Source organism: Phaenicophaeus curvirostris, chromosome 13 (genome assembly GCF_032191515.1).
Source record: "Phaenicophaeus curvirostris isolate KB17595 chromosome 13, BPBGC_Pcur_1.0, whole genome shotgun sequence".
NCBI lineage: Eukaryota > Metazoa > Chordata > Aves > Cuculiformes > Cuculidae > Phaenicophaeus > Phaenicophaeus curvirostris.
Window position 1 is genome coordinate 4942706 of NC_091404.1, and position 22801 is coordinate 4965506.

The 22801-nt window shown below is 43.8% G+C and overlaps 1 protein-coding gene across 1 annotated transcript in view; it reads left to right on the forward strand.

The window, feature by feature from the left end:
• Nucleotides 1-2258: 2258 nt before the first annotated feature.
• The window catches only part of AMMECR1 (AMMECR nuclear protein 1), a 69105-nt gene continuing 48562 nt past the window's right edge, over nucleotides 2259-22801 (forward strand). Inside the window, exon 1 of the mRNA XM_069868070.1 lies at nucleotides 2259-2698. Within this exon, the coding sequence (XP_069724171.1) occupies nucleotides 2259-2698 (440 nt within the window). The remainder of the gene's footprint in view (nucleotides 2699-22801) is intronic.

Consider the following 22801-nt stretch of genomic DNA (forward strand, 5'->3'; position numbering starts at 1 on the left):
CTGTTACACCCCATGCCAGAGACGGCTGCATAACGATGACGGGTGAGGTGTTATATTCTAAATATACATACACGCAGCTTTTGAAGTGCTTTATGGCTGCTGGCAAGCCTCTCCATAAATACAGATATATTGATACATGAGGCTAATACAGAACACACTTCCCCTCCAGCCCCAGCAGCTCAGTAAGTTTAATTTTAGATGTCTGGAGCACTGCAGGAACTCACACATCCTTCTCCCTCTGGGCTTCTCATCCCTCTTGGTCTCACCATGAGGAAGCCTGGGCTGAAGGCACCAAGGTCCATGGTCTCCCAGGGTCCCGCAGCTTGCCCTGTGGCTGTGGGCCTGCGCTCTGAGCTTGTGGGCTGCCAAGTAAAGCTGTAATTAAAAAAAAAGAAGAGAGAAATAGGAACATAAACCCCATAGCTTTCAGCCCTCACAGTTGCATATTTGATAGGTGTATGCAAGCACTGGCTGCAGGCTCCTAACGCAGCCCCCTCCTCCTTGCTCGCCCTCCCTCCTCTTCCCAAGAGAAAGGCATCTCAGGTCACTTGAATTATTTAGCAGGGCGTTTTTAACCATCTCAAGGGCTTTGCTTCTGCGGAGCTGGGGCTTGTGGGGCTTATTTTTATTTTCATTTCATTTATTTATTTATTTATTTGGCACGCAGGGTGGAGTTGCTCCACTTCCCTGGCAAAAGAAGGAGGAAAAAAAGCTGGGATGGGGTGGGGGTGGAAGGAGGAGGCTAGAGGGGTGGCTGAGCATGTTGGGGGGGGGGGGGAAGGCTGCCCCCTTGCTCCCTCTGTCTCTTCTTCTTCTTTTTTTTCTTCTTCTTCCCATTCCCATCCCCATCCCACTCCTCATTCATTCTGCCCCCTTATTCATTTATTTATGTATTTCTCACACGTGGTGGAGTTGCTCCACTTCCCTGTAAAGCACCAGGGGGGAAAGGCAAGGGGTGGCTGAGCATGCAGGGGGAGAGAAGCTGCTCCCTGGCCCCCCCTGCCTCACCTTCCTCTCCCTCCCACTCCTCATTCCTTCTGCCCATTCATTTATTTATTCGCTCTAACGCAGCTCTCTATGTCTTCCCCCCCAGCATCTTCCTCTCCTCATTCATTCTTCCCCTTTACTTATTTACTTATTCCTCTATTTATTTATTTAACACAGGGAGGGGGGAATTGCTCCCCTTCCCTCGCAGAAGGAAGGGGGGGAAAGGCGAGGGGGTGGCTGCCCCCCCTAACACACCTCTGGCTCTTCCTCCTGCTCTTCATTCATTCTTCCCCGTTATTTATTTATTTATATTAACACGCGGGGGTGAGGTTGCTCCCCTTCCCTGGCAGAAGGAGGAGAAAATAATCACGGGGAGGAGGGTGCCCCCTCGCCTCGGCTCTGCCCCCGAATTTATTTATGTAAAGCATGGGGGGGGGGGGGGAAGGAAGAAGGGGGTTCAGTGTCTGCCTTAACACTTTTAACTCGCTCTGTTTCTCCCTCCACCCCGCAGCTCCATCTTCCCCTCCGTCCCGCTCCCTTTATTTGTTCATTTATTTATTTAAAGTGTGGGAGAGGGCAGAAGAAGGTGGCGGGGGCTGCCCTGCTGCTTTAACTCCGCTCTCTCTGTCTCTCCTTCCACCTCCTCCCCGTTTTTTCTACCCCCTTATTTATTTATTTATTTGAAGCACAGGGGAAAGGAGGCGACCGGGGTGGCAGAGGTTGCCCTGCCCCACCTCTTTTAACTCCTCTCTCTCTCTCCTTCCACATCCCCCAGCTCTATCTTCCCCTTTCTCCCTTCACCCCTCTGGCTCCATCTTCCCCTCCCGCTCCCCATTCATTCTGTCCCCGTATTTATTTATTTAAAGTAGGGGTCGCAGGGGGGGCAGAAGGCGCTTTAACTCTGTCTCTCCTTCCACCCCAGCTCCATCTTCCCCTCCTCCCTCCCGCTCCCCATTCATTCTGCCCCCTTATATATTTATTTATTTAAAGCACAAGGCGGGGGGGAAGAAGGTGAGCGGGGCAGCAGGGGCTGCCCTGCCGCTTTAACTCCTCTCTCTCCGTCTCTTCCTCCACCTCCTCCCGCTCCCCATTCATTCAGCCCTCTCATATATTTATTTATTTACAGCACAGGAGGGCACGGAGGCTGCCGGGGTGGCCGGGGCCGCTCTCCCTCCGCTCTCCGCCTCTTCCCCCTCCCGCCCGCGGGAGGCGGGGCGCGCGCGCACGTCCCCCGGCCGGCCGCCCCCCCCCGCCCCCCCCCCCCCCCCGCCATGGGTCGGAAGCGCTGCGTGGGGGGAGACGGCTCCAAGATGGCGGCGGGCTGCTGCGGGGTGAAGAAGCAGAAACTCTCCAGCTCCCCTCCCTCGGGCTCGGCCGGCCCGGGAGGCGGCGGCTCCCGCTGCGGCGGGGCGGCGGCGGCGGCCGCGGCGGGGGGAGGCGACCCCGGGGCGCCGGCCGCGGGACCCCGGCTGAACGGGCTGGGCGCGCTGGCGGGGGGCGGCTGCGCCCTCTCCCCGCCGCCGCCCGGCTGCGGCGGGGGCCCCGCCGGCCTGGCCCCGCCGGCCGCCTCGCTGCTGTCCTCCTCGCCCGGGCCCGGCTGCAGGAAGATGGTGGTGTCGGCCGAGATGTGCTGCTTCTGCTTCGACGTGCTCTACTGTCACCTCTACGGCTACCAGCCCCCGCGGAGCCCCCGCTTCACCAACGACCCTTAGTGAGTATCGCCGACAGCGGCCCGGGGCCGCCTGCCACCGCGGGGACTGACCCTGCCCCTGCCCTGCCCCTCGCTATCCCAGCCCCACAGTGTCCCTGCGCTGCCCCAGCCCTGTCCCGCAGTGCCCCTGTCCCAGCCGTGTCCCCACATTGCCTGCGCCCTGTTCTGCACTGTCCCCACACTGTCTGTGCCCTGTCCCGCACGGCCCCTGTCCCACAGTCCCCACGCTGTCCCAGCCCTGTCACACACTGCCCCTGTCCCAACCCTGTTCCTGCATTGTCTGTGCCCTGTCCCGCAGTGTCCCCACGCTGTCCATGCCCTGGCCCGCACAGCCCCTGTCCCGCAATGTCCCTGCCCTGCGTGCCCTCCCGTGCCCACCGGAGAGCATCCAGCCCTGCACCCCTGCCCCGTGCCCCCCACCTCTGTGCCAGCTCCACCGGGGGACTCCGGGCTGCGGTCAGAGCCCTCTCCCCATGGCCGGCTGGCACTCGGTAGTGCCCAGGTAGCCCATTCAGCACTGGTTCCCGCACTGGGAGCTTTTAGCGGGGCAGCCTCACTCTGCCCAGGTGTTCTGCCTGAGCACGGGGCCCCCCTTCACCTGTGCTGGATGGTGAGTGCCCGGTGGAGGAGACCAGTCCTTCGAGTCTGGACTTGTGAGCGCTGGGGACCTGTACGTTCCCTGCGCCAGGTGCTTCTAACGCTGCACTGGTCTCAAACTGTGCAGTCCTCACTTTGTAACAAACGCTGAAGCTCAGCTGGCATTAGACATCCTGAGTGATCCACCACATCAAATTCCCAGAGTTTGGCGCTGATAACATGCACACCTGTTACTCCAATCCTTCTCCACCTCTCAAGCCTCCCTGTAAGAGCTCCTACCAAGGGCCTGCTTTGTTCCCATCCCAGGCTACTCTTGTTCAGTGTCTCAGAGCCCCTGTCCTCCCACCTTTGGAAGCAACCCGCTAGGATGGCATTGCCCGGCGTGTGGGCACCTGCAGCCTTGCTGCGCCAGCGAGCCGGCTGTGCCGTGGCAGATAGAGTTCAGGCACTGCAGGGAGTAACTTCCCTCTGACAGGGAGTTGCTTCCTCTCAGCTGGAATGAGTTACCCAGTCACTGCACGCTCCAGGTCTGTTTGAATGCAGAGTTAATGTAAGAGGTTGTTGAAATTAAGTTTCCACTGTTTTACTTTGTTTCTAAATGGGATGGAGCTCTTGTGTTAAGTTTCCGAGCTTCAGCTGAGTCTCTAGTGTGTTGGTCCACCAGAGTGCGTGTTGCCTGTTCACTCTTAAGTATATCACAACTATGGAATTCGTGAGAAATGATACTTTACATAATGAATAGTAATTTTTGTGTGTGTCCTTGACTGTTGTGCTTCCTCACCAATGTGAACGGTTATTGTGCGGTCCGTTTTCGTTAATGAGATATAGCGTATGCTTCTCGATGTTTAACATAATATAGTGTCTTAATGATCGTATTTGGAGCCCTTGCTATTCTAACACCCGGAATCTATATGTCTCTTGCATACTTGCAGCTGCTGTCATGACAACCCAGCTCTGTGGATTCCTACTTAACCTGCCACCCCAGCAAGTCTTCCCTATATGCTCTTCATAACTCCTATGTGATTATATCGGAGTACCAGTAATGAAAGGAGGGCAGGGAGACTCCACTGTGAGTTTCTTTACCCAGGTCTTTTGTAAATCAATGTCTGTCCTTTTGTAGATACCAACTGTTTAGGAGCTGCTGCTCCAAGTAGCCATTTTGCTTTGCGTTGTCCTGTTATCTGTTCTCCATCCTAGAGATGTAGGTTACAGCATCAGCTTTATGCTGTTCCACCCTTCCATTGCTGTAAGAGAATTGGATTCTGTCTCTGTCTGTCTGTCTCTCTCTCTTTCTCTCTCTCTGTAGCAATATTACCTTGCTGTTATGTTTTTTTTAACTATATTGCAGAATGATTTGGTGAACAGATTAGTGCTACTGTCTCTGGTTTTAGGAGTGGAGGAAACTGAGGCAGGGGTGGTGGTCTTGCCACTGAACTGTTTTCCAGTAAGCACTTTGATTCCTTTTAGTAACCAGAAGATCACTTCACCTTTCTTCCACTTCCTGCTTTAACAAGAACACAACAGCACATTAAGTAAAATTAATTGTATTTTTTAAAATTCCTATGTGTGCTGAAGTATTCTTCAGATTTAGTTGCTAGACCTGGTGAAAAGTTGCTGTGTCAACGGGCTTGTGGAAACAGCACAGCCTTTAAAATTAGTGATACCATTTCTTGTGCCAGCATGCATGGTTGCACAGATTGAGAAGTGATCTAATCATAATTTTATTTTTTTCCCTGGTTAGTCTTTACAGAGATTGGTTACCTCTAGAAAATTGCATGGTTTCACAAACACTTGTGCCTGCACAACTGTGAGGTGGGAATAAGCAGACAGATGGCAGAACTGCTGCTTTCAGCAGCCTTGTGAGCTGATTATGTTTGTGCAGTTGGGGAAGCAACTTTGAAAAAGTTTTTCAGTATTACATGTAAAACTCTAGGTTGGTGAATAAATTGCTTCTACCAAGTGTTCGGAGGCAGCATGACTTCTAGCATTCAAAAGATTTGCGGGCAGTTTTATCGATAACTGGATAGCTCACAAAGATAGAATGTTGTCTTTGAAGCTGAGCTTCATCCTGTAGAGCAAAAGAACCCGAATGAGAATGGATGTTTTTCAGTGAATGTGTGTTGCAGCTTTCTGCCTGGAATCCTTTTGGAACTTTTGTCTGTAGACCACAATGTCTGTTGTAAGAGTAGTAATCCAAAATGAGAGTTGTATGTGAATGCTAGAAATATGTTTTTTAAATTGCATTACGTTAATTACAGGGAGAATGAAAGACCCGTAAGCAGGTATCCTTAGGCAAGCATGACTCATTCCTTGCAGGCCTTTGAACAATGAAACTGGGCATGATCAAAGAAGAGCAGGTGGCTGAATCACTTGAACAAGGGGTTCTGATGTGTTTTCTTTTGAACACAACCTGCTTGTGATACCTCTGGATTTTTGTAGCTTCCGGATGCCAGGGTGAGGACCATGGCAGGTCCTCATGGCGGAGTATGGAAGGGAAGGAGATTTGCAGCAATTAGTAGGAATGAGACAAAGTGCCTGTTTTGAAAGGGTGCAGGTTTTAGACTCTAGCACAGCCCATACATGGATGAAATAGTTGGCATTTTCATATCACTGACTGTAGTTCCTGAAGCACAAGATACAAGGTGTTGGTTAAGGGTATTGCTAGGGAGCTGTTGGGTTGGGGAGAGTGATTCATGGAGTCAAAAGAAGGCAGCTAGAAGATACTGAATCTGTCCAGTACCGTCGTGGTAAGAACGTGCTCAGCAAATCCTTCCGGCCACCCACTTCCTCTTCTTGTATAGTCTTCCACTGACCTGCCAACATTTTATTCTAACACTGTCTTAAGTGAACAACTTTCTTCTACCTGTTTCTTCTACGTCTTTCTTCTACACTTCACTTTGAGTTGCTGTCTAAGCTACCCCATCCCTTCTTCACAGGGTATGTTCTGCAGGGTATGTTTCCCCTTGCAGAATGTAAAATTATCCTGGAGGTGAAGAAGCTGGTGCAAAGTCTGAAAATTGCTGCCCCAGACAGAAATTGTCACTTAGACAAAGTGTCATTCAGACACTGTTCTTTGAAACTCAGTTTGAGTGAAGTTCTGGAATGCAACAATTAGTTAAAACCAGTTTGGTTTTTTTTAGAAGTGGCAATAGAAATAAATTGTAAGGGGATACAGGGAGTTGTAAAAACATTCTATGCCGTTCATCTAAGGAAAGGGAAAACAGGTTAGGTTTTTTTCCTGTGGTTTTTACCTTTCTGACAAATAATATGCATCCCTTTACTTCCTTTCTGGTTTGGTCTTGCACAACATATTGCATGCCTCTCCGATTGATGGAAACAATGTCTTTCAAACAGAGATGTCCTGCCTTTCATTGTGGCAGTGGAAAAGGGCTGCCCATCAGTGCGAAAGGGCTCAAGTTTCATGCTGCTGACTACTGGCTTTCTTCTAGTAGGAAGGCGTTTGAGCAGAAGTGCAAGTGTGTGCAGGAAGGTTGTGTACAGCATGGGATGGGTAAATGCAAAGAGGAGGTCAGTTCAAGCTGTGCAATGGGGACTGAGGAGGACTTTTTTCATGAAGAGATTGTTGTGGTTTTGCTCAGTATAAAGATTTTCCTTGGCACACAGAAATTGCCCTTCCGAGTTTTTGATTGTGCACAGTGTCTGCCTCAAGCTCTTCAGCCTGTCTATTTAATTTTGATGTTGACATCCTTGTGGGGAAGACACGGTATGGCAATCCAGCAGGTTAACTCATTTACCAGTTGTTTGCTTCTTATAGTCTCTTCCTGAAGGTCACCTGCTAGCGAGCAGGTTTATTTTAGTGATGACCACCAGTACTTGGCACAATTTGTAAGGCGAATCGTTTGTTCTGCCCCATCATCTTTTACGTGGTAACCAAGAACAAGATTTTGCAGCTGGAACGGCTAATGTGGCAGGCGCTCTGCTTCCCATCTGGCTGAGGAGCTCTTGGGAAAGGTATTTACCGTGAGTGCCGTGGGTCAAATGCTTAGATGATGGCTTGCTCATATCCTCCTCATCTGGCAGAGGTGACTGTGCCAGAGGCATTACATGGGCAATACAGCTGATCTGTGTACCTGTGGTACCTGCTGTGCCTGCCCGGACACTGCAGCCACCAGACGGGAGCCGTGCTGGCAACCACGTTCTTTGCTGCAGGAATAGTCTGTGTGTCTTGACCGTCTTCTATGATGGAAGGACTCTGAATCACAATACTTTCTAGGTGATACCCAGTCCTGACCTAAAGACTTAGCTTGGAAATCCATCAGTTCTTTTCTTCATTCATGACGTGTAGTATTTTGCGGCAACCGTTCTATTTGGCTACAGGACAGAGATAGAGACACTGCTGTGTTGATGTGCCTGACCTTTGTATTTCATTGTGTTTTCAGGTACAATATCTGTCAGTTCCCATATTCTAGGAGACTGTGGGGTGGCAGTACTACACTGACTTAATTCACCATTAGTGAAGGATGGAGCTGTTTAAATTCAATACTGTTTAGAAACATGGAGCTAACTAATCTTGTGCCCATTAGTTTTCACGCTCTCAAAGAAAGCTGTGATACTGCTCATTGAGTGTAAATTGACCCTGTAGTGAAGAAGTGGTTCTAGAATCTGCTACTGGCTATCCAGGTTTTTTTTGCCTTAGTTACTGTGTCTTGATACTGTGTTGGTGCTAGTGGTGGGGGTTTGCCAGTAATTTAGATGGAAATTGTTTTGAATCTTCTGGTACAGTCCCCAAACTGATGTTTTTCCAAAATGTTACATTACTTTCTGAGGCTTTCTTTTAAGGCATTGAAGAAGTGTTAGACTTGTCTGTAGATATGGTAGACATGTACATATGTTAAACATACATGTAAATAAAAATTATATGACTTACAAGTTCATACAATTACACGCTTTTCTCAGTTTCTTGTTTCTTGACTGCAGCCCAACTTCCACTTTCAGTCTCTATAACTTATTGTAAAATTTGAGGTTGGAGGCTTGTGCCCGACCTCTTGCCTGCCTTGGTACGTGTTTCTTTAAAGTGTTTTTGTGAACTTTGCCTCGAAGCTTACAGAAATATGAATTTCATATTGTCTCAAAAAAATCCACCATTCTTCCTCCTCAGTCCCTACCCAGGGTTCGGCTGTACCTATTGATGTTACTATTCCTCGTGTCAGAAGCTTGAGTTGTTGCTGTTCCTCTGCAGGACTTAGTTATGTGGTGGTGGAGGCTTACTTGTGTGGCAGAGCAATGATTTGTGTTTATTGTCACTTTCAGTAACATTACGTAACAGCTATAATGTTTGCTTGGTCATGGCTAAAGATCAACACAAGTCACAAAACAAAAAACACAGCAAGGAAACAGGCAGACAGGGAAGTGTTCTCTTATGTCTGTGTGTCTGCCTGACTTCATTCTGGTTTTGGTGTGTGTCATGTGGTTTTGTATAAGCTTCAGGATTTTCTTCTGATTTAACACTGCCTTTACTGTTGAATATTAAATGTTGGACTATGAAGTGGTGGCTCATTCAGAGTGGTGTTCTGTGGTAGATGTTTTTAGAATACAGCGCAGTAGAAAATGTGTATTTTGGCTGGCATGGGCAGTGCTCAGCAGGGAATTCCCACTGTATATGAAAGCAGAACTGGTGAATGCGTCTTGGTGTGGCTGACGAGGGAAAGGGATGGTTTGGGAAAAAAACTTAACATTTGCCTATAGGTTCATCTTGTGATACGATTTGTGAATGGAGAAAATATTGTTGTGACAAACTCCAAGTTAGGTTAACTATAACTTGAGAGGTTTTTTCTTCATAAGCTAATGTTAGTGAGCTGTTCATATGTCCAAACAGGATAGCTTCTGTTATGACAGAAGATCTCGTCGTAGACAGTCGTAAGGATATAGACCCTGGTTTGGTTTCTTCAGTGAAAAACAATCACCACAAAGTTATAATAAACACTGATTCACTGCAATACTAGTTTTGCAGAAGTTAATTGTTCTCGTACCCCTTGAAGGGTGAGGAGGAGTCAATAGCCACCTCTCCCAGGGCTGTCAGTTTGGTCATTCATTTTTATTGTCCCCTTTAGCTTTAGTTATGTTTATATCTTTTGTCATGTTTTCCTTTACGCTGTCTTGTACTGAAGGTAACTTCCTGATAAAGGTTTCCGTGGATTTTGCGAATTCAGATTTTGTCATTGCTTCTGACATTATGTATTCCTATTTAACCTGCCTCCCCCTGAGAAGAACATGTTTTGGGTCTGAATTTGACTTGCTTCACATGTACATGTAGCTCTAATATTTTTTTTCTAGAGATTGTTGAGAAATTAATGATTTAAGAATGCAAAAATTTTATTTGGACTTACTAAGAGTGCAAAGTTCTGTCTCTTCTTCAGGTGTGAGTTAAACATTGTTTCTTATGACACCTGTATAATGGTAGTGTGATCTAACATTAAATAATAAAATGAGAGAAATCCAACATTGACACTTTTTTGTCATATCTGTTAAGAAACAAGTAGATACCATGTAAGTGTGTGGATGGTTCTGTTACTAAGCCCTAAACATCTGTTTGCCTGCTCATCTCCAGATAGACGAGGAGTAGTTGCTATGCCTGACAACTAAGAGATAACTGGGAATTAAGGTTTGGAAGACTGGGCTAACTCAGTTTTCAGATCTAGGCCAGTCAGTGACTGAAATATATTTACCTAGTCCATAGTTCTGGGTTCTCTCAAGACCCATGCCATAATTAATGGTGCAGGTTTAGTATGCCAAGGAGTCTCTTTTGCTATTGAATGCTTGTTTACAGTTGACTGCAGGCTTTCCATAGCATCAAATCATTGTCTTCAGAAGCAGAAGTGCTAGTATGCCAACATAGAAGTTGTTTGAGCCATATAGTGGTGGTTTCTGTGGTAAGTGTCTCTATGGGAAGCTCAAAAGATGCAAATCATTCAATAATAATAGTAGACTTGTCTGAGTTTGGCCGGTACAGAAACTGTTGCTAGGCTGGAGGCCGAAACAAGTCCAGTCAGGCCCTGACCCTCGTTAGCAAGGTGTTATGAAAATGCTTATGCTTGACCTTTTTTATGGTGTTTATTCTCCTACAGAGTGGGATATTATATTGGTACTCAGCTTAGCATTGCGAAGTTTGCATTTAAATAACAAGATGGGGCAGCTCTACTGCAATCGATTCACAAAATCTCAAACTCATGTCTTTAATAACAAAGCATCTTAAGGAGTGTAGTAGCTGTGAAATGAAATGGAATGTATTTGTTAAGTCAGTCCTAGTGGTGCATTCAGGTAGCACGTAGTTAATAATTTGAACTGAGATTGATAGATTATCTAGATTTCCTTACTGTTTTAGTGCTGTGGTATATGCTGAGAGACCAGAAGCTGTGGTTGTTTTCAGTCCAGCACTGAAAACAGCAGAACTATCTTTCCTGGGCTGCTTGTCTGACCTTCTAAAAAGCCCTTTGTTTTCATTACTGGGGTCTTGGCAAAGGGGATCAGTGTCAAGGGCTTCATTTGTTAAGTGGGATACCCCCCGGCTCCATTGGTCATAAAGGTTTATTCAGGGAGACGATTGTTGCATCTGTCACATCTCTTTGCTACTGCTGTCCCCGTACTGGACTGCACAGATGTTCCTGGGCCTTATAGGCTATTCCTTACGTTTTTGTGATCTGACTGCTCTTTGAGAACTTCCTGGAAGGCAGTGCTTGTTGTGAGTACGTGGATATTGCTTTGCCACACTGAGTACTCGTGACAAAGGTTGCTAAAGTGCTAATTTCATGAGGATGACATCTTACGGAGTGCAGAACAGCTCTGTTGAGTTGTGGCAAGGTCACTGACAGCAGCCGTGGAGATGTATATGTTTTCCTGGAGCACTCCTGCCTTTCCGTGTTATAGGCAGTGAATTCTCACAAGCCTTAATGCTACAGAAAATCTTAGTTTATGTCCTTTTTCCCATTAGCCTGCACTCTGGCATTTTTGGCAAGGCCCTGCCAAGGGCTCTGGTGTCTGTAACATATGAGCCATGGACATACTCCTGTAATTTATCCTTTGCCTCCCTGCCAGAAGAGATGTGTCTTCTTCAGGCCTCGCTGGCGCATGGTGGTTTCCAGCATCTGTGACACCGCATGCTTTAGCAGGTGGTTCTTGGAGTCTGTGTTGAAACAGAAGAGAAAGGAGGAGAGGATCCCTGTCATAATCCTCTTCTAATCAACATCAGAATTAAATAATTTTCCTTGTTTTCTGTGTGGCATTTTGCATGGAGATAAGGATTGTGTGGATGAAGTTCTAGAGTTCATGAGATTTGCGTGTATTGGGGAAAGGTGGAAAAAAGCACATGATCCTACCTTGATGGGTAGCAATTTGGTCCTACTAAGTAAATCTTGTCACTTCCAAACCCTTTTCCATATGACTGTAAGAATATAAGGATTGGGTACCACACCATTTTCCTTACCCTGCAAGTGAGTGCAAGGGTAAGTTCAGCTTCCAGGGAAGAAAGACAAGTTGCAATGCAGTTGTTTTCTGTGTAGGTAAACGTGCTAAAAGATTGACTTTTGGGAAAGATAATGTGCTGCCCGGTAGAGGTCCCTTGTAAAAAAAACCCCAACAAATCTATATTTTTCTAGTCCTCAGTACATTAAAAAAGGTGTAGTCACAGTGAGGAAGGAAGCCCTCTTCAAAGACTGGTGCAGTGCCTGAGGGGAGTGTGAGTAACTGCAAATGTTGTATTCCTCAAACAATAGCGAACAGAACTTGTAGACAAGTCACAAAATTTTCAATAAGTTTGTTTTTTTCAGGATGCTTTTTTTTTTTCTCAGTTTGGGTACTCTTAGTCACAGTATCCTCCTTCATCTCTTGAGGCTACTGTTCAGTGAACTCTGAGAATACTTCCAACAGTTTTAAGTCTTCTAGCACAAGTCAGAGGCAAGACCTTCCAAAATCATACTGAGTAATTGCTTCTGCTTTAGATGACCTGTTTGTCCTAGTTACGTGAACAGCATTCTTCTAAGAATATTTTGGAACTGAGAGGAGGGTATGGTTGCCCACTTACTTCCCTTTAGAGCCAGTGAACTGTGGTTCTGCAGTGAAACAAGATTCCTTAACTTACTGAGTTTTGAAAGATGGAGATGGCAAAAAAGGCAGAAGCAGTAACTGAATAATGATTCTTTCCCTAATATTTTTCTAGTCTACAGCAGCTTGCAGTTTGTGATGTCTTCTATCAGTAATCCTCCCCAGCACTCCACCCACCCCACTCCCAGCCACGGGAGGTTGTAATGACATTTTCATGAGACCAAGTTGGGAGGAAGATCGGAATGCTCTACATGAATGATTGAAATACTTCCTGGGCTATATTGTTAGAAAGGGGATGAAAATCAATATTTTATAGAGCGGCTTCACATACTTCAGGAGTAATTAAAAGCTGATTCTGTAAGTTCGGAGTTTTTCTCTCCTCAGTGGTTTCCAGGTGTTACCAGTTGGCTTCCAGTTGTCTCTAGGCGTTGTTATGGTGTAGATACATATTGGGCAAGTGGGTGCTTTAAAGAGAAGTTGTCAGTAAAAATAGAAGAGTATTACAGTTGTACATTTATGCAAGAGAGTGGCTGAGATTGTACTTGTAAAACTATGGTTCTGCTGCTCTCAGGAGGACATTTTTTGTTTGCAGAGCAGGGCAGCCGCAGTGCCTGGAAGAAGTAGCGTGAGGTCAGCTTGCAAAGGAAGATGAGAAGCTAGGCTGCTTTAGAGAATCAGGAGTAATGGGGAGCTGAAATGACAGGCTCACCCTGAGGTATCTGGGGAAGTCGGGGCTTCCACATCTACTCTGAGATGTCAGAAGACTTCATATTGATAGGTTTTGAAATTGTAGTCTTTGAACAACTTTTTAAGCAAAGCCGGGGTTTGGTGGATTTTTTTTTTTATTTGTTAAAAAAAAAAACAGACCAGCAAAGTTAGGCAGTAGGTGATTATTGCTTCCACAGCTGATAATGTTTATTGCTTATCAGTGTATTTAAATGATTGTTCTTCTATTTCCACTCATCCGAGTTAGTTTCTCCCATCAGAAGAAGGATGACCAGTGCTGCCTGTGGTTTGGGCTTGGGTGCAGTTGAGGGAGTGGCAGCTTCTTATAGCATAAAACTGGATATGGTGGTAAAAGGAAGACTTTGGCCTCACATCATGAGGTAAACTGGGGTGGTAGAATGTGCCAGCTCCTGTTCACGTGTACGGTCTGGCACACAGCTGCTGCTACTGGGGTTGATGCTGTACAAACAGCGTACCTGAGCAAAGTCAAGGATGGAAATCCAAGCTTTGGTTTTTGGCAGAACTCACTAATCATAGTGTAGACCTGCCTGTCATAGGTTACTGAAAGAAAAAATAGGCGCCAACATCCATCTTTCAGGTCTGGTGAATAAGAATTGCAGCCTGGAGTCCAGTCAATGAGTGAGACCATACTTCAATTCTTCTTCCTTGGAAGGCATGAAAATAGGCCTGGCACCTTGAAGCATCTCATTGAGAAATCCCAAAAGGAACAACTCGGACCTCTCTATTATTTTCATGGAATTTATAGCCTTTTTCAGAGTCCCTTAAAAGCCATCTACCATTATAATTGTGTTGATTTAAAAATAAAGAGGCAGTAGGATGGTTTTATCTTTAGTCATCTGAAAAAAAAAAAATACGTGTTCACTGGTTTGGCCTTTAGAAACTTGATTGCCTAACCAATGTACAGAATTAATAACAACAAAATAATATTGCCCTTTAGGTTGGTGATTTGGTCCACAGCTGTTTTATTTCAGTTAATTCCCAGAATAATGATTGAATTATGGTTGTGTGGGATTCGCTTATGGATAGCAAGTTGTTGGGGGCTATTTGGTAGTATTCCAAATAACTATCTTTAACAAAACTAGCAATTTTATACCATGTATTTCTGTGACAGAGTTGTAGCATGCAGTATTTTCGGAGAACTCCAGTACTGCTTTTGAAGGGCTATATATAATTTTGTTCGTGCATGATATAGTTGTAATTTCATGTTAGATACCTCAGAAATGTTGCATAATTTCCAAAGTTAATTTGAAAATGCAGTTAGGTTTTTCCTCTCATAAAGTGGTATCTAGTGGAGAAAAACAAAACAAGACACTAACACACAGGTTTTAATGCGTCAAAATTAAAATGTATCCTAGTTATTTTCCAGTGTTTCCAGGCTGATGGTTTTTGAAATTCAGTTTTGACATTTGAAGGGATCTTGCTGAAGGTGTTCTGTACATAGAAACTGTTTATCTCGTGTGGTGTCGGAGAGAATATTTAATTTTAGAAAGACATGTTTAAGCTTTGTTGTGGAAACACTGTAGTCTCTTTGCTTGAGGTTAATTCTAGGTCTTCCAAAGTTTTGTTTTTTCCTTTGGTATTGTTAGTGTTGAATAGCTGACAATCCTATGCAGTGTATTTGTATCCTGTGAACCACTTGAATGACATTATAGAACTGGATCTATAGTGTCACAAGCTGACATCACTCGCATACCAACTCTGTTGCAGGCACAATTAATGGTGTGAGTATAGTCTGTTGGTTTGGGGAACTATTACGAGTTAAATGCAACCTCCAGATGAGACTGCATGTCTATGGCAAACAAAATATCCCTGTGTATGTGCCCCACACCCATGCTTGCACTACTTGCATTGATCAGTGTATGCTCGCTGTGCTGTTTCTGCATGATAAGTCAGCAGCAGATACTGTGCTGCTTTTTGTTAGGTTGTTTTTTTGCTGAGTTGTAAGACTTTTTTTTGCTGAGTCTTTTAGTGTGCTGAATACCAGAGCTGGCTTAAGGGATTGGGTCTTCCCATGCAGCCTGCGAAGAGATGGGAGCTGTGCAACCAGCCATTATTAATTTTAGGTTGCCAAGAATTGCAGTTTGAGTTGCTTTAGCCTGGATTTTTTTTCTGCTCTGAGAATGTAACTGCTCTCCTAGTTGAGACAGTTATCCTGCTATTGTCTCCAGCAGTGTTAAAGGTATCAGGGAAGATAAACACTTAAATTTCAACCTGCCTTCTTTGTTTGTAGGGGTTTTTTTTGTTATTATTTGTGGACTTGGGTACCTCAGTGACTTTTTTCGGCTTTTGACACCATCAGCAGATTGTGAGTACATTCAGAAACTAAGGAGGAAAAAGCAGTCACACACAACAAGCTTCCTTTCGTGTATCTGGTGTTAGCAGTATTGCCAGTTGTTTGCCCTACATGCAATTCCCCAGTCATCAGAATAAAGCTTACAGGCTGGAATATAAGGTTAAACCAGGTTATGGGATTCTTTTCCCCTGCTGAGTTCATCTGGGTGCACAACGGTGCTTTTAAGCACGTAGTTGCAAACGTTGCAATGTACGGCAAACCTGTGCATCGTGGTTTTAAGATAGCAAAGTTTGCCAGGAGCCTACAAGGTGTAGCAAAGGAATGCGCAGGCTGTCACAGAAAGTCCAGAACTGGTTTTGGGTGGCTGAAGTTTACACTTACAAGTTTTTTCCGAAATAATCCTAATTGATCCCTTCCATTAGACTGTCTTCTGTTCAGCCCAGCTAGGTGTTCAGTGGGTCCAACAACTCAGACCTCAAATTGAGAGGGGTTTGTAAGCTGGGGCGGGGATGAGTTGTGGTCTCAATAGGACTTCCTTGTACAGAAGCTGTGCTTACTCTTTCAACAGACTGTGTAGTTGTCTGTGCGCGCAGTGATCTGATCTGCTATTTCTTTGTAGGGATGAAAATCACGGTTGTTTTTCTAGTGCCAGTCCCTTTAGGGCCTGTTGTGTGCACAGGAGTTACGCTGGCAACCTGTTGCTCAGCAGTTCATCAGTTTCAGTTTGGGACTGTCCTCTCAATGCCTGATGTTGGTGAACTAAGTTTAACTTGTCCATTCAGCCTAATGCCTCCTCTGTCCTTAACTCAACTTGACCTGATCCCTCTGACGTGTACTGTAAAGATAGGTATGAAAGGCTACCTAGGTACTTCAGCAGTAAAGGCTGAGAACGGTCTTCAGTGAACTTCTCTGCGTTGGTGCTGTCACCCCTGTATCCCTTTCACCTTGGTCTGCAAGACATCACACTGGTTTTACTAGTTATTTTTCTGGTTTTGTTGTAGTTAAGTAACTTTGCAAGGTGCTACTCAAACATTTTTAATTATTTATGGTTTGCTTTTGACCTACCATGTGTTGCCTGTTCTCTTTGGGCATTCTACAGTATTGATTTACCCTCCTTCCATCAAGTCTTGGAGATGCTTGTTACTTGGAGGTGTCAGGTGAGGCCAAACACTTGGGCATCCCACGTGTGACTTCTGACATTTCTCTCAGTAGTGTGGACGTGTTTGTAAGCTCCAGTATTAGCATGCTAATCTGGCTGACTCTGCCATGACTAATGTGCATGCCTAACAAGTTCTTCCTGTTCCCATCATGCCTAAATCCTTTTCGTCTGTATCATGGACTTTCTGTCTGAGCCTCCCTCTCAGGCCTTGTGTGTGGAACTGGCAGCATTTCAGAAAGTAACATCCTGACAATCCTGAATGTAAGTCTACTGGCCATTGACCTGAGCTTGCTCTCCACAGCATCCATCCTGTGTTTCCAACACATTTACTAGCATGGATCCCATGGACTACACTGTTTTCTTTGCTGAATTACCAAGTAATCAATGTAGATGCCCTGTGAGGTTGCTGCCTTTGCATCTGATGGGCAGTGTGCCAGCTGGTTGTCAGGTGCCACGGATACTAGACACAGCTAGCTGTAAAATCATCCAGTACACCCGTCTGCTGCTTCTTAAAGTCTGTGGTACGAGAAGGATCGCTTGCTCAACATGAGGCAGTAGTATTGAGTGGAGGGTGGGTTGTTTCCAAGAGATCAGCTCAGACCCAACCTATGAGCATATAAATGCTTGAGATAGCAAAAGATAGGATGAAGCATGGAAAAGAAAACAGGTAGGCAACATAGGAACACTATTTTTCAATGGCATCACCAGTTATTGATAGTAAAACTGCAGAATTTCATGCAAGGAAGTGTTTTGTGATTTATGTGGGGTTTTAAAAACATTTCAGATTTATTCCCTTTTGATGAAGGCATGACCCTGAACTTGTTAGTCTTCAAGTATATACAAAGTGCTTTTTTTGGAAGCAGAGTTATTGTATTGCAGACTGCATCTCTGTATCCATGTGAGGTTGTGTTTGATAAGAGACAGTAAAAGAACTTATGTCCCAAATGAAGATCCACTCAGCCCTGTATGTTTTCTCCTGGGGATGGCCAATGGCAGATACCACTGGAAGGATATAAGAACAAGGAAAGCCAGGAAAGTTGCTGCTGTATCCTCTAGTAATTTCCTATACTAGAGCTAGTGTTTATTGCTTGTCTAATTGTATGGTTAGTGACAGCACGTAGTAACCTGTATGTTACCTGCTCAGAAAATGATGCTTTGTGTGTCGTCTTGATGTCTGAGAGTAACTAAGCCACGTCTGCTGCATACGTACATGCATGCATACGTGACAGGGCTAAGTTCTACAGAAATAGTGCAGTCTAAAGTGCCTTGATTTAATAGTAATTCTTGTGATCCCAAAGATTAATTTATTCCAGGTGTAGGGTTAGTGAAGTCTGAATTTGAAAGCAAATTTAGATTCTGTTAAGGTTTTTTTTTAGCTCATCTTGCAACATTATCATGAGTTTCTTAAAACCAGTACCAAAATAATTGAATGTTTACTAAATTTTCAAAGTTATGCATTTAAAAATGTTTAGATGTGCTCTAATGCATCTTGTTATTGTATAGCTGCTAGTGTTTCAATTCTCCTGCAGGCTGCTGTTATGCAGTGTGCCTGTAGAATATGTAATTCAACATGGAGAAGGATCAATGATTTTTAAAGGAATAGTTTTGAATGCTTGGCTGGCTTTGTCTCTCCTGTCAGCTGACACCTTGGCATATGAATTTTGTAGCTTATTACTGCTATTAAAAAATTCTGTGTCGTTCCATATTTGTCCTAGGTTTCTTTAGATATTTCTCATTCCTTTGAACTGAATTCTGCTTGAGCAGAAAACTCCTATGCGTTAATTTCTCACAGACTTGGCAAATTCTCAGTTATTGGCATAAATTTTTTGTTCAGCTGTGTATGTTGTGCCCCGGGTGCTTGTGTCTCAGTGTGTGTTGTGCATTTGGCAGCTAACAAAAAGCATTTTAAAGGTCCAAATGGATGCCTTTGACTGTGCGTCTAGTGTCTTGTATGTATCAAGTGTGTGAATTTAATTAAGAAAGTTATTTTCCAGAACAAATTGCATACATTTCTGCCTGCTTCTACCCATTTATCTAGCATTTAGAAAGGATGTGCCTCACAGCTAGCTGAAATACATTAAAACATAAGTTATGATTTATCTGTAGCAGAAGAATCCCAGTTATAGCTCTAATAAAATCTTTGTGACCTTTTAATAACTACAACTCCCGGTTTTCACTGATGCCTTCACTAACTGCTTCAGGTATTATTTCAGCAGGACAAAAAAACGCAGATTCTGAAAACCCAGCCTCCCCATTGCTAATGGTCACTGGCAGTTTGGGTAAAAATGTCAAGTAATCAGAAGGAAAAGTTCAGTACTTTCATTGGCAATAGGAACAGACTTTCCTTTAAGGTAGTATATGTAGGCTTTAAAGGTAGGAGTTGTGTGCTAAGCTGCTGTCTGAAATCTTTGCAAAACAATATTTCCAGGCTCTTAGTTTGTAGTTAATATGTCGCAATTACTTGTGACCATGGAATTGCTTGCTCTCTTACAAGAATGGCAGTCGTGCTGTGACACTGAACTTCTAGACTTTTAGTGCCTGGAGAATGCTTTATCAACTTCCAGAACTAATTTTGTGCCTGAATCGTCCTGCTAGTGGTAGAATGGGAAATGTTATACCAGCATCTCAAAACTAATGTTTGCTGCATTCTTGCTAGTAACTTCAAAGGGAAGAAAGAACCTGAGAGCTATTCTTACCTGATCTCTGTATCAGTCTGATCTGTTCTTGAATGGAGTAGAACTTCTGGGGACCTTATGCAGCTTTCTGAAGCATTTTGGATATGCTGTTCTTAAAACATTTAGGTTTGGATATATTTTACTTCATGGAATTTTAGGAAAGGTTCTGCTGAATCCTTTCAAAGTATTAATTGCCAAAAAAAAGCCCAAAACCCATTAGAAGGAAAATGCTTTCACCGGAAATGTTTGATCTCGATTCCAGTTTATAAGTAGAATGATCATAAACTATACATGAGCCTTTTGGTGGTACTGAAATGGTTTCAGCTTCGACTTGCAAAGCTTCCAGTTATATGCCTTGAGGGTGACTGTTAGATCCTTTCAAATGGTCTTCTTTTACATTATTATATCTAATTCAGGGCTACTTGCTCTTCCTCGAGAGGAGACTGCGTAGTGTTGCTGGAGGAAGATAAGTAGTGCCAGTCCTTTTAACTGCTTGTTAATGCGAACACTTGTTCATTTGTTAAAATGTTTGTTAATCTGACCACACTTGAACATGGGGTACATGGGGCTTGAGTTCTTTTTTAGATCTAGAAGCAGCATGTTGACTTCATTTACTCACTTTCTTTGAAAGCTGGGTGGGGCTGTTACTTTGGCTGGGAAGGATCCAGTTCAAAACGCTTAAACTGTAGCCAGAGTTACTTGGTGAGATCTATTTATTGGATCAAATGCAGTGTTTTCCTGGATTTTACCGATACAAAAGGCAGCATAAAATTATTCCACGTCTTCTAGGGTATGAGAAAGGTAGGAGTAGCCAGGGGGAAACACAAGCTTTGCTTCAAAAGTTTTTGTGAATAGTTTTTATTAACAAACCAATAGATTCAATGTATAATCTAAAATTAGTTTGTTTTGATTAAAAGAATGTCCAATGATAAAGGTACTGGGAAACAAAATTATAGTTCTTGGAAATATTTAAGTATGACCCGTAGAAAGTCTTCATCAGGCAGTCTCTGAAGTAATAAAGTTAATAATTTGTAAGGATACTGAATTGATTTATTAACTTCATAAAGTCTGATTTTTCTGCTCCAGTTCATAATTGTGCAATTGGGGAAAACCAATTTGCTTAAGTAGGTCAGAGCATAAATGTGAACAGTTTTATAATGTAAATATAAATATTGTTATATAATTTTATTATATGTTACAAATTGTGGTGTCTTAACCTAGAATACATTGACATTTGTTCTCGGTTGCTTTTGACATTAGAGCAAAAGTTTATAGGGAGGTACAGTCTTCACTCTGCATGTGTCGTAATAAGCACATGTACTGTCTCAAAAGATTAAGCCTTATATTGATGGGTTATGTCTTCATGCTTGCATTCGAAAATTCAAAATCCCCTTTCTCATAAATTTTATTGAGTTTTTGGGAGCATGCTGAGTGCTCCAGAGGTTTTAATCAAAGTCAGCGTTCCAGAATTTATGAAATAACAGCCCATTTAGGAGGAAAGGCCTCAGCCCTCACTGACTTTGAATGGGCACGTGGAATACAATTACTGGAGTATTTCTTTATTTCTTCTCTGCTTTTTCAAAACCTGGTCACAAAGGAAGATTGTTTAAATGTGAAGATGGAGGAAGGACAGCAGTGGAAGGGATAAAGGACAAAAATAAGAAAATATGACAATGAACACAAGGGGCAAAGGGATGAATTTTGAAGCATAATGGGCTTGGGAGCCAGATGGAGGCAGGAGCACCCACTTGAGCCATCAGCTCCCAAGTAAAGAATTGGATTTTTACAAGTATAAACCAATGGTATCTGACATTGAGATCTGCCCATGAGGAGTTGTGTAGAGATGATCTTCTTTGGCTTCTCCATCCTTGCCATTCTGAGGCTGGACTGCCAAGAATGCTGGAATCCCATAGGTCAGAGGGCACCGTGGCTTGGTGACCAATGGGAACTGGCAAGTCTAAACTCACCTTTTCATCACCTTTACCTTGAGCAGTATCAGCAGTACCTGTCCCTGCTCATTTATGTGGTGTTTGTTGAATAAACTATGGTTTTATTTGGTCATTTATTCCCATTCTGTAACACCTGTTCATAACTCAAATTGTGTAAGGCTAGTAATACTTATCAGAGGGATGTTATGTGCTTATGGCTTTGTTGAAAAACAGTTCAGCAACTACTGATTTAGTGCTTAATAAGAGCCAGAATCAACCAGGCAAAGTGCAGAGCCATTCTATCTGCTTTCACACACGCATATGGTGCTGCCCTGCTCAGATAAGCATGTTCCCCTGGAGGTACCTGAGGGATGTCTGTTGTCAGGCTGCATTGCTCCCTTTAGACCTGTACTGAGAGACTTGCAGGCACCTTTAATGGAGAGAATATATACAAGACAATAAGCCTTTTTAAGAAAGGAAAACTGATTGTTGTCTGTAGTGATTTTCGGTGTTGAAATGGAGACGGGTGTTTGGTTTTGAGGAGCATGTTTTGATGTTTGTCTTGCCGGTCAGGACTAGTATTAGCAGAAGTTTACAGGATAGAAAGCTAAACCGACTAGTCAGAGGTAGATATGGAAGAGCGGGGGATCATGGTGCGCATTATCACAGAAAGTACTGTGATAATACCCTGGGAAGGAGCCTTGGTATCACAGCTGCTGTTGTTTTAAAGAGGATGGAATTCCTTGTCCCTTTCTGGTAGTTCCTTTTTACACCACTGGCTTTCATTGTTTGAAGCTAGGAGACTCATTCTACTCAGCAGTCAGAGGGAGATGTAGAAACTTCTTTCCCCCACTGTTCCTTCACTTCCACAGTCATCTTCAGGTCTATGAATTTTCTGGTTTACCTCTCCTTCCTTTTGTCTTCCTCATGTGTACTCTCAAACCATGTTATCCCCTCCCTGTTTTGTGTAGGTGGTAGCTTCATACCACTGTTCTTCATCATTGCAAAGAGTATTTTAAATTTAAAATGACTGATGTTTTCCCATTCATATGCGTGATTCTGAGAAGAAATAGTAAACATTAAGGCTGCATTAACACCGCTGTCGCTAAGATCAGTGGCCAATGTGCTGGAATAACCTTGTGATAGTGCATTAATGAATACTTGGGTTGTACTTGGAAAGACTGTACATAGCTGTAGGGACTAGAAATATTTTTAAGGTTTGATTATTTTCTTCAGTTTTTAATTTAAACTGAAGAAATTATTCTTAAAGAGTATAGCCATGCCTGTATCCTTTCTGGGCTAACTGCCTAGGGTCTGTGTTGGATCCTCACTTAAACTTGATCTTAATATCTTGCTTTAGTGGCTACAGTACAGCCCTAGAGATTGATGTTCTGAAGTTACTTAGTTCTAGATGACTTAATTTAAGTTAATGATTTAGCAGCTAGCCAGATGTGTAAATCTGATATCTGCTGGTTGAGATATAAAGCTGCTTGATGGTCTGAGTATGTGTGGTTCACAAGAACTGCAGCTGGAATGTTGTTGAATCATTGTAATTTGAAGCAGTGTGAGCTGATTAACTGGTATGTCCTCTTGGTTAGCATATGTGTACTCAGCTGTGTCTGCAGCACCATGGCAAACCCATCCCTT